Source organism: Boleophthalmus pectinirostris, unplaced genomic scaffold (assembly GCF_026225935.1).
Source record: "Boleophthalmus pectinirostris isolate CB_2022bp ecotype Guang Dong unplaced genomic scaffold, ASM2622593v1 HiC_scaffold_22, whole genome shotgun sequence".
NCBI classification, from domain to species: Eukaryota; Metazoa; Chordata; class Actinopteri; order Gobiiformes; family Gobiidae; genus Boleophthalmus; species Boleophthalmus pectinirostris.
This window is the reverse complement of record NW_026571190.1, coordinates 2,910,048-2,924,641: the sequence shown is the minus strand read 5'-3', so window position 1 is coordinate 2,924,641 and position 14,594 is coordinate 2,910,048. Positions and strand designations below refer to the sequence as shown.

The 14,594-nt window shown below is 40.2% G+C and overlaps 1 protein-coding gene across 1 annotated transcript; it reads right to left on the bottom strand.

Moving 5' to 3' along the window:
• Positions 1–10,655: 10,655 nt before the first annotated feature.
• On the bottom strand, positions 10,656–14,319 carry LOC129410433 (uncharacterized). Its single transcript, XM_055158622.1, has 4 exons — positions 13,187–14,319; positions 12,826–12,903; positions 11,326–12,552; positions 10,656–11,243 (listed from the first exon to the last, which is right to left on the bottom strand). The coding sequence occupies exons 1-3, from the start codon at positions 13,360–13,362 to the stop codon at positions 11,889–11,891; spliced, it is 918 nt and encodes a 305-aa protein (XP_055014597.1). The 5' UTR covers positions 13,363–14,319; the 3' UTR covers positions 10,656–11,243; positions 11,326–11,888.
• Positions 14,320–14,594: the final 275 nt, after the last annotated feature.

Sequence of the window (14,594 nt, the reverse complement as noted above, 5' to 3'; positions counted from 1 at the left end):
GTTTTATCTTTGCTTAGTTTATGCAAATTAGCGATGCGGTTTTAAGTTTTGTTTCTGTGAGAGTTGAACAAAACTGAATTAAACACATTATAATGTCAAACAGCTGATGTGGCTCTAGAGTGGTTTCTTTATTTATTTCTTTATTTATTTATTGGGTCCCCATTAGTCTTTACTCAGGTAATGACTATTCCTCCTGGGGTCCAAGTTGGCATAATTTACAATAAAATGTTCCATTTTAATAATAAAGTTCACACATAAGTTCATACAGTCCTGTTCCAGAGTATACTGCACTACACAACACTACTACAATTAGAATATATCCAATAAAGACAATGCATGACTAATGACTAGATATGATTATATACAATTTCCAATATATGTCTTTAACAATTTTTTAAAACTAGGTTCATGCTTGTGAACAGTTAAGGTTTTGGGGGAGCATGTTCCAAAGCTCTATCGCCCTGTACAGAACACTTCTTTTCAGAACATTAGTCCTGGGCAGTGGAAGTATAAATTGTCCATGTGAAGCTCGTCTTGTGATACGGTTTATATGTCGTAAAGTTGAATTTATTTATGCAGATTAGTAGTGCAGATAGTAATAATAATGATGATCATTTTAATATAAAAATGTTAATGATTAATCGATAATCGATTGTTAATTCTTCCGACGATTGATTAAGAAAATTTCATCGAATCAATTTCATCCTTGAAAACAAGATGGTGAGACATCTCAAGGGGCTTATTCTCCAAACAAATAAATTCAAATTCAAATAGCTGTAGATAGATACTGAGTAGCAGATTTCAAAACAAAAATATACCTAAATCACCGATAAAGAAAATAAAATTGGAGACTGAAGTAAGTACGTCACAGTGGGCGTGTAGGAGTGGCGGTGAAAACGGGAGTTTTCCACAATAAGCTCTTACAGTTGTCTCAAACATGCACCAGTCACTCCATATAGAAGTTCTAAAAATTTTGCAGAATAGATCCGCTTTGATCGCACATTCTCACATTGTCGTACCCAGACACCACTAGCTTCTCTCCCTTTTTGCATAATTAAAATGACCCGAGTGTTATGCGCTCGGCTGCGGTGTTCTGATGTACCTCTCCTTGTTTACTCGCCGTCTTTGTGTGTGTGAAACGACAGACTCGCCTCTGCACTTTGAGGAGAGCTGTTAAAAGCCTTTCCTTGTCTAGGAGCGCGCTGTCCCTCTGTCTCACTCCGCGCTCTTGCTGTGTGTCTGAGCAGATGTGAAAGGGGACACGGAGCTGGAGCCTGTTGCGCCGCGGAGGACGAGAGTGGGGCCCCGCAAGCGAGACATTCGGACCTCCGCCAAACATCACCAGCCCGGGGAGCGGGACGGAGTAACGCGGCGGGTGCGGTCCGTCGCCATGGGAGACCGCAGCAGCCGGGGGCATAGATGTCGTGGAAGTGCGGACCTGCTTCAGTTCCTGTTGGATTTTTAAGTGCAAACTGCTGATGAAGATGAAAGAAATGCTTGTTTTGGATCATAATTGCAATGGAACTTAAAAAGAAGTGGGACTACAAATCAGCGAGGACCACAACAAGCGAGGAACAATCCAGGTAAATTTAAAGTGGAACTAAACACTAAATCTATGTTTTCTGCTATTAAACTGTGTACATGGGGTGCTCAGACTTTTTCAGTATGTGAGCTACTTTTAAAATTATCGTGTCTGAAAGATCTACCACCTAATACACTGAAGAAAAAAAAAAAGGTTGCTGGATTTGCGTAAAAACGTTATAGAAAGCGGTTGCATGCAATAAAGTTATGTTTAGGCTTTGAAACTTATTTCGATCCCCTTTACGCACATTTTTCTCAGAACATGAACATCACTTTTTCATGTTGATGAAATTTGATCAAATCATGCTGAATATGCATATTTATCTTATGTTACCTTATCATGAAATGTATAAGTATGTATGATTTAATTTAATTGATCTAATTCTGTAAAAGAATACAAAAACAGTCTTTAGTTTTCCACAGTTCTGTTTTGTCTTAAACAGAATCAAACACACAAAGAGACACACAAGGGACAGAGACACACAGTTTGGAGCTGGACAGTGTGAAGATTTATTCCAGTGAAGAAGCTCTGGTCTCTGTGGACACAGAATAACACATGATGATCACATTCTGATCATCTACTCTGTTGTACATGTTTAAATACATTTAAAGTATCTATAATGGACCAGAACAGAATCACAAGAACATCAGAACTGTATCTGCAGAAACAAAACTCACCATGTGCTGCTTTTCTTCCCCTAAACGCAGTAACAGGGAGGGCATCTGGTATAATGTCTCCTAGTGCCACATCACCCTGTAGAAACACGAGAACTGTTTCAATAGGAAGTACATTTTGGAACATTTAAAAAAAAATCATTTTAGTTGGTTTACTTACTTTGTTCATCTGTGCTCTGTGTTTTGTTGGTTCTTAAACATCTTCCTTTTTCCTGAAACATCAGCTGTAACATTCATGAACTTCCCCACAGCTCCAGCAGAGCTCTGGACGTCACTCTGTGTTTGTAGACGACTCTGGAACAAACACATTTAAATCTTAGTTCAACTGTCACACTCTTGTAGATGGACAGTCAAATTCAGTTTGTCTCATGGAAACAGTCTTTACATTAACTCCAATTTCAAATAAAACACCACAAACATGTTTTAACAATGACGACATTCTAGGTCGGAGAAGCACATAAAATCTTTAAAAAGTCTCACCTCCAGATCAGCTCTGATAATCCTCCTGCTCCACACTGCGTGTCCTCTGCTCCTGGAACTGTCCTGTGTCCTGTTACATTTGAATTTTCCCTCCAAAAAAATTGGGGAGGAGAATTCCAGAGGGAGGAGCCTCACCACAGATTATAATAAAGTCATGTTTCCTCAACCTGATTAAAACATGCAGGTCTCACATTGACCACAATCAAGCGACCTTTGTAAGATTTAAACATGCTGGACAGAGAAACGTTAAAAAAGTCATGTTATTGTTGTCAAATTTGTTTTTGCAATTTGAGCAACCCCCCTCAGACCTTTTTTTCAGTGTACAAAAATGTTAAACATATAATTATTTGTAAATTAATTATGAATTCTTACATGTACAACACATTTTGATGTATCTTGCATAACGTCATGAGATAATACTGCCCAACACAATTAAACTTTTACATGTTCATAATTACTTGAATCAGAGGTGCCCACACTTTTTCAGCATGCAAGCTACTTATAAAATGTCCAAGTCAAAAATGATCAACCGACTACAAAGTCAAGTAAACTGTACTGGACTTAAGAGAACTTTCAATAGCACTTTACAGAAAACTGAAAAAAGTGAAGACAGTAATTAGGATTTGTAAACCTGTTTTTTGAAGTTCCTAACTGGAGTTACATGGTTAGTACAAGTTTTACAGTGGGATTTAACCTCTGCACATTTATCAAACCAAACACACGTCGTGACAAACACAGAACAGGCGGCAGTAGCTCAGCTGGTGGAGCTTTCGCCCACTGATCTGAAGGTTGGTGGCTCGAATCCAGTTCTCGACATAAACATCTCAGGGTGAGTGGTCAGATCCACTGACCCACAGGTTGCTGGTGTGATTCCAGCTCCCACAGGTGAATGCTGTTGTTGTGTCCTTGGGCAAGACACTTAACCCACCTTGCCCACAGTGTCTGTGTACACTGGTGTGTGTGTGTGTATGTAGGCATGTGCAAAAATATCGGAATATCGATATATCGTATTGTTTAATGTGATGATACAGTATCAATATCGTGGGCTACTGTATTGATATATCACCAAGAGTAGTTTTACATGTGTTTTACTAAATTATTTTGTTCCAATGCTACAGTTTTGTGGCTTGTGGAGTGAAAGGAAACTCATTTATGCGACACATTTGACATTTTGACTCTGTTTTGAGGATTTAAATGTTTGTGTTTCATATGAACTTTGGACAAGAAGTGGTTTAACAAACACTTTTAGTATCACAGCCATGATTTAGCCTTTATTTTTTATTGAACTGTATCGAATCGATTTGAAACATATCATATTGAACTGAAAGTGCACTGTATCGAGATATGTATCGTATTGTAGCCTGTGTATCGAGGTATGTATCGTATCGGCAACTTCTTAATGATACCAGCCCTAAATGTGTGTGTGAATGGGTGAGTGGTTCCTTGTTGTAAAGTGCCTTGAAGGTGAAAAAGCGCTATAGAAAAATGTGACCATTTACCATGTATTCGTGCACGTTTATTAGGCAAACTTCAGCCACATGTGGCGGTAGGTCTGCTCTGTGCTGTTGGCTCCTCTGTGCCAACACTCATACATTTAGATCAGTTTTTGCTTCACGTTTTGTCTTGTCCTTCTAATCTGCGCGTATTGTAGCAGGAGCCTGTGTGCACTTAACACGGGAAAGAGTGAGAGCGTGAAAAGGCGAGGAGCGGTGCGCTGACATGAGGCAGATGGACAGGTAGGATGTTTTTAAAAAGTTTAACCTGCCCTGTGATACACGCTGGTACACAAGGACTAACGCTGTTGCGGACAAGCCGCGCACAGGGAGCGTGTGTGATTGTCATGTGCTGCGCAGTATCTGCATGTTCCAAATGACACACAGACACACGCTCTGGTCCTGGACTTGGATCAGTCCTGGTTCAGTCTGTATGCGGTGCAAAAGTTCAGCATCTCAGTCACGGAGGTCACGGAAACGGGAAACGGCCGTTATCCGTTTTTTCCATTCTTCTTTTTAACACGAAATTGAAAACTGAAAAAATGAATTGTTAGCCATTTTTTCATTTTGGTTTTGGAGACAAATAATGAAGAAAACAGTTGTTTTTTCGTTTTCTTATTTTTGGTTTTATATTGAAAAATGAATGAACGAATGACACCCGGATTATTCACCATCATCTAAACTCTTTCACTCATCACTTGATTCAAATTAATTTCTGGCTCAGACTGTATTTTTTTTAACATTTAATCCGCCCTACCCCAAACTTTCAGCACTCTGAATTATCTGTTCATTTGGGTCTGACTCACCCCTCTCTCTCTCCATGTGCCTTTAAGCGACAGCAGCAGCAGCAGTGTCATGTGAGCGGCACGAACAGACGCACACACAGCCTCCTCTTCCTCACACTCTTCTGTCTTCTGTGACTGAAGCAGGAAACTATCCAAGCAAAGGCCATGACACAACTACAAAGTGTTGTGCCAATCCGTGTTTTCGGTGCATTGATATGCAAATGATCCATGAGCGTCTGTAATGACACTTAAGAGAGAATATGAAAACTAAGAGATGAAAACCTAATAGGCACTGGCAGAATGTGACCCTCATAGTCCTCCCAGCATCTTTTGTTTTGTCTCAGGGCTATTTCAAAGTCTGTCCTGGTTTTGCGTGGCCTGATTCATCAGACAGTTTCACTTCGTAGAAACCGTCTGATCTCGCAGTGTTAGAATTTGTTCACTCGACGGTAGGCAGGTACTTTTTTTTTATTTAACCAATCGCTGCTATTTGGTCGTGATGTCTGTAATGCATCACTAACAGAGTTAACTGGTATATTAATCTTTTCCCAAATCCCGTAGGAAGAAGGACAATAACGTTTTTCCTCTTGATAAAATTCACCAAACATTCTCTTTGTTCCGGCTTTAAATCCTCGATCTCGGGAATCGTTGACAACACTGAATGTCTGACTCTTCGCTGATTGGTTGGTGCCCGAACTTGCTCTTTCGGGATTTTTGTGAACCCTCTATTGGGTCCGGTCAAGTGTTAACAGAGGGAAACAGGGGCAGATTTTTGACATTCAAATGTCTCTTATTCAGAAACTAGAGGGACTATTGAAATAAGTAAAGTATCAGAATGTAGGAAAGAGTTACACTCCAACAGGGTCAAGTTAAACCTGTGATATTCTTTCAAGTTGTTGACAAAAAAAAAAAAAAAAAAACTCATGTCAGTAACGGAGGGAATGAAATATGCAGCACTTTTTGGGCAATAAATCCAAACAGTGATAACTCTTGGTTCTCACTTCCATATCCTTAACAAACTGGTTTGAATATTTGCTTCATATAGTTTTCTACCATATGGTACAAGATTAGGTTGAAAAACCTCTTACTTTTTGAGTCATGAGATTTTTTATTAAGAAAGGTCATGGTAACGGAGGGAAAAGTAACGGAGGGAAAATTGTACAAGGAAGTAGAAGGTGCAGGATTTTACAAATTTTATCAGCTTTTTTCTTCCAAAAACTTTAATATTACTTCAAAATGAAATGTAACTATTTCTATAAAATATGTCAGTCCTTCCAAGCAAATTTTTATCATTTATATATATATATATATATATATATATATATATATATATATATATATATTTTTTTTTTTTTTTTTTTTTTTTTTGAAATCATGTACCTTCATCAACAGTTCAAAGATGGAATAACACAAGATATGATGAAATACATCCATTTATTGACATGATTTGCAGGTCTTTGAAATTTGGGAAATAATTTTTGTTCCATGTTTCATACATGGTCAGTTTAAAACATATGGAACTTTAGAACCAAAAATGGTACAGAAAAAAAGGTCAACAGTTTCATAAACTAGAGTACATATGTATCTGTTCAATACATTTTTATATCAGATGCATTAACTTGAATTTTTGGCCTTGCTGTTTACTTCTGCTTGACCAGGCTCAATTGTATTTTGATTCTTAACCTAGTCGCTGGAGAGAAATGAAACTGAGCGGAGGCACTAGGTTGCACCAGCTTGACTAGGTTTTGCCGTGGCTCAATATGAAAACATGGGTGAATCTAAACTTTAGATTCACCCATGTTTAGAATGTTTAGATTCTAAACATATGGCAAGCTGAGGCTTCCATGCCCTTTGTTCATACCAGCTCCACACAGCGAGCAGGTTACAGAGTAAAGGTTACTGCACACAGAGGGGCTGATGTGACAGTTGATTTAGCTCACATCAGAGTCACCCTTAATGTTAAAAAGCATCAGAAAATGTCTACAGCAGAAGGGAAAAACAGCCTGATCTGATTTGAACATAACATAATAACGTGCCTTAATGTACACTTTTAAATGATTAGACTATTCGTTTTATCCAAATCATATTCTAACCTTTTGGTACGTGTCTGAAAGCTGTGACGGATAAAATAACATATGCAGGCCAAAGAGCACTGGCAAAAAGAAACTACTTTCTGCTCCGGGTATATTTACAGCTTTACAGTAGCCATTTCAAGTACTAGATGACATCACACAGGACTGCCCTGATTACAGCCAGGTGTTTGTTTAGTCCTCCAGGTACTGCCCAGTTTAGCAGCTCTATTTCAAATGTGGTTGTCCCCATAGAGAAACGTGTCCTCTGTATCTGAGCCAAAAGGCGTCAGGAGCAGCAGCACCACAGTGAACTTCTCATCTCCATGTCCTGGGCTGGTCTTCTTCAGGAGCACACTGCAATTTTATCTAATCTGGACAAGATTTTAAAACTTACATCAGAATATTCATCTTGTTTTCTGTTTTATGTGATGTACTTACTAGACCAGAGACTTTAAGTGTTTATATCTTAAATTTTGGAAACGTTTTTTTGCAGTGTAGCTGGATGATCTGACCCATGATGCAAGTTTTGCTTCTAAATCAGTGGTGGAGCGTGCATTTCACACCGAGGCCTTCAGTAGTGCTCCGTCTGAAACAATCCTCAGTACTCCTCCTCAAGAACTATTTTATAGTTACATTATACACAGTATAAAGAGCCATAGAGATTCTCTGCACGGAGAAGTGAGGAGAGGGGAGTGTGTGGTACACAGAGAAGAAGTGAGGAGTGCCAGGACTAAAGCAGGACTAAACCAGAACTAAACCAGGACTGTCAGGATGGCCCAAAGGTGCACCCGCGTAGACTGTTGGGTGACCGCAGACGAAAGGACCGTGCTGGGGCTGGGGCTCCGTGCCACACGGGACTAGGCGCCTCACTGCGCTCAGTGCAGCTGTCGTCCGATCGTGCTTTGCGGACACCCTCCTCCGTTGTTTCAGGAGTTCTCTCTCTTGCTCTTTCGCTCTCTTGCTCTCTCTCAAGTCCAAGATTAGTCCTGATTTAAACCTGGTATAGTCCTGGTTTAGTCCTGGTTTAGACCTGGTTTAGACCTGGTTTAGTCCTGGTTCTGCTACAGATGCAGTTTGCTGCTTTTGCTAGTTCACTCTCTGACTGTCCAATCATGGCTCTGAATCCGGTGATGTTGTCGTTCGATGCTAGAAGACCCTGGTGACACCAACTCAAAATCTGATTGGTTTAAGCAACAGTTTCATGGACATTTATTTAGTGTTCGAGTTCCTGCAGAACAGATTGTGAAGGCCTCAGGGACACTTCTTTGACTTTGACTCTGCCTTAATATGAAAATCCTTGTGTGGAAGCAACACAACCTTCGGACAAGCTCTGAAAGGAAGTGGACAGACCAATTGGAATGATTTAATAATAATAATATAACTAACATCAGTCTGTGATGCAGATTTTATTTAGGCCAACAGAGATGGACTTGCAGGCCCTGACGCTCCACCACTGTTCTAATTATTTATTTATTTTATTTATTTTTTTTTATGTCCCAGTTGCACTGGGGGTATGAAGGCTTCATTGTGATTTTTATTTATTTATTGTACTGATACAGTCTTTGTAAGGCTAAGTAAAATGTTTATCATACATATGTATCTCTATAGGTTCTGTTCACTTTAATGAAAGCGTGGGAACACATGGCTGTTGTTTTTGTGCTTGTTATATACACCAGTGACTAATACATGAATATGTAACTCCCAGCTCTGGTATCTTAATTTCGTCTTGTAGGAGTAGGACTTGTATTTATTTATTTTTTTTCCCCCCTTCAAAATATATAGTGATGATATAAAAATAATTATAAACTAAAACTCTTAGAAAAGTAAATACACAGGTGAAAGTGGATTAAGGTGCAGCTCTAAAGTTCTAAATCAGAATGTAAAAAATCATTATCAAATCAGTCAGAGTACAGTGCACATATTAAGCACTGAGAGTTACTGGGTGTTGCTGTCAGTTCTACTCTGGTTCATCTTGGTGGTGACAACAAGATATGAAGTCTGCAGCATCCCTGACAGACGCTAGAAGTTTCCTCAGGCTGTCTTCAAGTACGACAAATATCTTAGCCGAGCACCTCAGGGTGGGCTTATAGAGCCTCTTCATGACGTCTCAGTGCTGGTTGTGTTGCTCCATAACTTCAGGGTTGGGTTAGATGTGGACGGGGAAGTTCTTGTATTTAAGTTTGCCTCGCAGTTGGCACGCCGCCCGCACCGCCAGCTCCCGGGTTTGAAAACAGTGAAAACATGTCAGAACTTGTCGCGGCGTACCCGAGAGCTTCGGCTTAGCGGGCTGCGCTCACTGAGTCTTGTCCAACTCCTGGGGTGACGTTAAAAAGTTAGTACCAAGCACCTGAAAAAGCAGCTGTGAGAAGAAAGCTGTTGTCCTGGGGCCTTCAGTGTTTTCAGGGAGCCCAACAATTGTTGTTGCGATGGCTCCTGCCTTCGAGATGCAGTAGCTTAGCCTTAAACTTCTTGGTCCCCTCGGCTGTCGCTTTTAGCTCGGTCCATGTATCAGTTATCGGTTACTGGCGGTGTCTGCAGACCGCTCCAAACTAGCGATACACTCTGCATGGTCGTCAACGGTGGCCTGAACAGCGGTCAGCTTTGCCTCATATTTGGTGTAGGTGTCTCTAATCTCGGCCAACAGTTCAGATTTAGTTTCCACTAATTTAGTCTAATTTATTCTTGGGTCAGGGGTTACAGTAATCCGAAGAAGAAGAATCCAGATGCAGTCTTGTCTTCTTAATCGTCACACACACACACACACAAAACAACAACAACAATAACAGTATTATTATAGTATACAGCTAGTTGAAATTCATTTCCATTAATTTATCCTTGTATAATATCAAATAATGTAACTCCATAATTACAGCAGAACAGACATGCATGTTTTCTTTTTTAACCTCTTAGAATTCCAGGCCATTTTTGTGAAATCACTCTTGTTCTGACCTCTCCAAACTAAAATGATTGCCATGAGTGAACCCTCAGTTGCATATACACAAGTTTGGGGTTTTTTGTAAGGTAACACCCAATAGTTTCACCCACAGGTGTAAGAATCACTCTAAGTATGTCTGGTAGGTATTTATACACTTTGGCACACACCTAAAAAATTATTTTTCTCATCCTCGCCCAAATTTTTTTGTTAAAATTAAGGTGTAGAAAGCTGCAGTAGGTAGCTGGGGACTGAAACACTCTATATTTCTATTGAAAACCATGTTGACCTCTTACATTTCAAATTTGATGAGAATATCTATAAAAATGAGGATTTTAGACTACTTTTATTGCTAGTATATTTAGGCGTTTTCCAGAGGGACTTTTGCTTTATCCAAATTTATCCAAACCTATCCAAACCTATCCAAATGGAGACATTTGGAGAACGTTTGGAAAAAATGCAATAACTTTTGAATGCTTCAACCCACAGACATCAATGAGGGCTCTACTGAAAGCTCACACTTAGAGGAATCTTTATCTACACACCAAGCTGCTCTATTCCTTATGAAAATATATATAGCATATCAAAACACAATATAAAATGTATATTTATATATAAAATATAGTCAAAACAAGTGTTATGGGTCAAAATAAATGTATATTTACAAATGTATAACAATGCAAACTGTAAACAAACACATTTCAAACTGTAAACAAACACACTTCAAACCGTAAACAAACACAATTCAAACTGTAAACACACACACACTGCAAACTGTAAAAACACTTTTTTCTATTGTCCTTGTTCTTTGTGCCAGTCATTATAACAGTCCCTTTGTGGCTGGAAACACAGGGGCACGTCACAGGTTGAACATTTTACAGCCGTTTTCGCATGGCACTTCCTGCATTTCAGTCTTCCTTGGGTCTTGTCACCACTTGCGACGATGTGCACAAGACGATGATGTGTCTCTTTCCTACTCTCCTCCTCCCGCTCTGTACTGATGGCTCCTGCCTCTGCCAGCTCCAATACAAGGGTTTCTCTAAATGCCTTTTGGTGCATTGGGATTTTACCCTTTAACGTGCACTGTCCTTTATAAAGGATAAAGGCATTCACCACAGCAATGTCCACAAAATGATAAAAAAAAGTCTTGTACCATTTTTTGGTTTTGTGTAAAACCTCATAATATCCGATCAATGCATCGGATAGGTCAACGCCTCCCATGTGCCTAAGGAAAAACACAAAATACGTTAGCAACAAGCAAGTACAAAACTGAGAGGGGATGAAGCAATATTATATCATATACATACCTGTTATAGTCCTTGATGGCTGGTGGAACTGGCACATCTTTCATAGTCCAACAGCCTGTGTCATCCTTTACCCGGCGCTCCACTGTCTCCTCTCCATGGGCAGTGTGCATGGTGGAGCAGATGAATACATCACGGGTGTCTTTCCATTGGACAAAGAGCAAGGGGTCCTCACGAATCCACCTTATACTGCCACGGGGAGCTCTGGAGTCCAGCGTATTTTCTGTTGTCCTGGGGTATATCCTTGTCTATTAGTTCTTATTGTGCCACAGGCTGACACTTTTTTTTTCAGAAGGTCACGGAATAGAATAGGGCTAGTGTAAAAATTGTCTACATAGAGTTTATAGCCTGTGCCCAGTAGAGATGTGTCCAAAAGGGTCATAACAGAGTCATAGCTCAGCCCGTTCTTGCTGGCCTGAGAGCTTTTGCCCTCATAAACAAAGAAGTCCCATGTGTAGCCTGATTTTGAGTCTGCCAAAACAAATAACTTGTAGCCCCACCTTACAGGTTTGCTTTTTAAGTATTGTTTGAAGCTCACTCTTGCCTTTGATGCCACCATCCTTTCATCAATGGCGAATATGCTGACCAGGTTGGTAATTCTGGCGGCATGCATCTCTTATCTCAGTATACAGTGGTTTGATCTTGCCCAAGCGGTCAAACTCTTCAGTGCCTCTTTTTCCTTCATTTTTGGCATCTTCTTCTGGACTACTCAAGTGGAGAGCACGGATAATAGAAAAGAATTTCTTTCCGGTCATAACTGATTTAGGGAATGGTAGGCTGTACAACTTTCCTCTTCTCCAGTAATCAGTAAGTGAAGGTACTTTTGCGAATCCCATGTATATAACAAGTGCCAAAAAAGAGAAAATGTCTTGAAGCGCAATGTCCGTCCATGCTCTGTATGCTGATTGGCCATGCATATTTGTGTTTCTGATAAGTGTCGATAACACAGTACCAGTAAAAAACAGCTGGAACAGTTCCAGACATGTGTAGTCAGATGTGCTAATGAGTTGAGGTCCAGGAGTACGTGTAGGACAAAAGGGAAGGGGGGTAGGTGTGAAATCCGCCACTTCTGTATTGTTCCAACGTCCTGTGGAAGGTGAAGATGGTCTTGCACCTCTGCCTCTGCCTCTGCCCCTCCTCCGTCCTCTGCCTCTTTTTGCTGTTTTCTCAACCCGGGGAATCTTTGAGGAAGGGCCCGGCTCTGGTTCGGCTGCAGGCACTGAAGTCAGTCTAAAATGAAAACAACAAAAACATATTATAATACTATAAATGATTTGTAAACAGTAAATGCTACTATACAGATTGCTCTACAGACTATTATTCTACTACTGTATAATATTCAACCACTACTTACACTTGCCTCCCTCCCCACACAAACATTCACACCATATTTACACCTTGCAACTAACTTCATTCCAACATTGTATACACCTAAAATAGTCTCATACTGTAACAAATGCACTCAAAATACATTGCATTTATTGATCAAATAAAGTAACTTACTCAGGGTCATCAATTTCCACATGCACCTCAGCCAAAACTTCAGTGTCTGGTTCCCAATCAGGGTCAGAGTCATTTTGCCTGTAAAAGAAAGAATAGTGTTTATTTGCCACTATGTATGCCATATTATAAGATGCTGCAACTTATTGTTTCACCATTTATTATGTGTATACTTGTTTTACTCTGGGCCTACATGCCCTTATCTACAGTAATTAGAGATTAGAAGTCTGATCCAAAAAACTAACTAAAAGTGCGCCTCCCCAGTGTGCACGGTGTACATAAATGCTGTTTAGGTATCTGATATTTTATTACATTTTACAATATTTTACATTTATATTTATAGCGGGAAAATAAATACACTTACCGATCCAAAATGGCATCCAATCCCTCAAAAAACATTTCTTCTTCCACTGAGTCCACCGCGGACACATCGCTCTCCGGTTCCGACAGCTCCTGGTCCGAGGTGTCACTCAGCCTTCTCGTACATATTTCCGCAGCTTCCAAGGCTGAAAACCGCGTCTTCTCTGTTCGTTTAGCCATAACTTTGAAACAAAGGCAGAGCACCAACACGCACGGAGTATGTACTGGAGTATGTACTGTACTATACTGTACTATACTGTACTGATGTACTGTGTACAGTAAACACCTCAAACTGTATATATAAACTCTTTTTTTGACTGCCCATTGGCTATTAGGTAAAGCGTCACTAGTGCGTAACGCGTAACCATTGGCTGCGTAAAAGACGCACGCTTTACGCACACAGTCTGTTTGTGTTTGTGCCGGCGGTTACGCATCATCCAAGCGGCGCAGGTATACAGAAAACCATGGCTTGTGATATGTCATTGTGTTCATTGGCTCGTTGACTGTAAGGGAAAATATCACTCCGCGCCTGTAATCAAGTTTGGGTGATTGTGCACGAGGGGAAGTGGGGAGTAAACTTTCTGAGTTCTGTACCACTGATTGGCGATGTGGGGCTTTAGTAACCGAAAACTTGCACTCTATTGGCTGACCAAAGTGCCAATTAAATGCTAACTCTTTCGTTTAGCATAGACAGTAGCGTTATTGTGCTCAGTAAATATCTTAGCCCTGAAATCGCCAGAAGAAATGCAAAAAAAAGTGACGGATCACTTTTCACGTTTGGAATACTTTGGAATACTTTCCGGCATAGAGGAACTAATTCATTTTGTGGACATATTTTCTTCACTGGATTATATTCTCTGGACCTGTACGGACCAAATGAGACCAACTTTCTGGGGATATGTGGATGTTTGACAGAATGAGAGCCCTCAAAAGGTAAGAACAGTCCAAATCCTTTGCACGTGCTTTTCTGTAAAACGGCTGTCTTGTCAGTGCTGTTGTGGTTACTGTGGAAAATGATTTGGATATTCAAAAAGACGAGACTCGTAGCTTTAATTTGATGTGTATATTGTTAGTGTGGACGACGGAGATTCATATGCAAATTGCTGTAGCGTTGTAAATTAAGGGCGACGGCCCGCCGGCGGGCCGTCGCCCTTAACTCGAGATGATTTAGGCAGTCAAAGGTTAACTTTTTGGTCCTTCCTGTGGATCAATCCTGCCCATCACCTTCACCTTTCACTATTTTTCAATTCTGTTAGGAAGAGAAACAGTTTGAACAGAGGTTTGCAGTCACACACATCTGATTCCCTTTTGCATTTATGGAGTTCACAAACACATTTCTTGAGCCGATTTCCGCTGTTAGGATCCAACGACCACACAATTAACGATGTCTGAATCCCAAAACTAAAATATGA

Coding starts and splice junctions, on each gene's coding strand:
- LOC129410433 (XM_055158622.1), bottom strand. CDS start 13,362: ATGGCTAAACGAACAGAGAAGACGCGGTTTTCAGCCTTGGAAGCTGCG. Junction 12,904..13,186: donor TTGGATGCCATTTTGGATCG/GTAAGTGTATTT, acceptor TTTCTTTTACAG/GCAAAATGACTCTGACCCTG. Junction 12,553..12,825: donor GTGGAAATTGATGACCCTGA/GTAAGTTACTTT, acceptor TTTTCATTTTAG/ACTGACTTCAGTGCCTGCAG.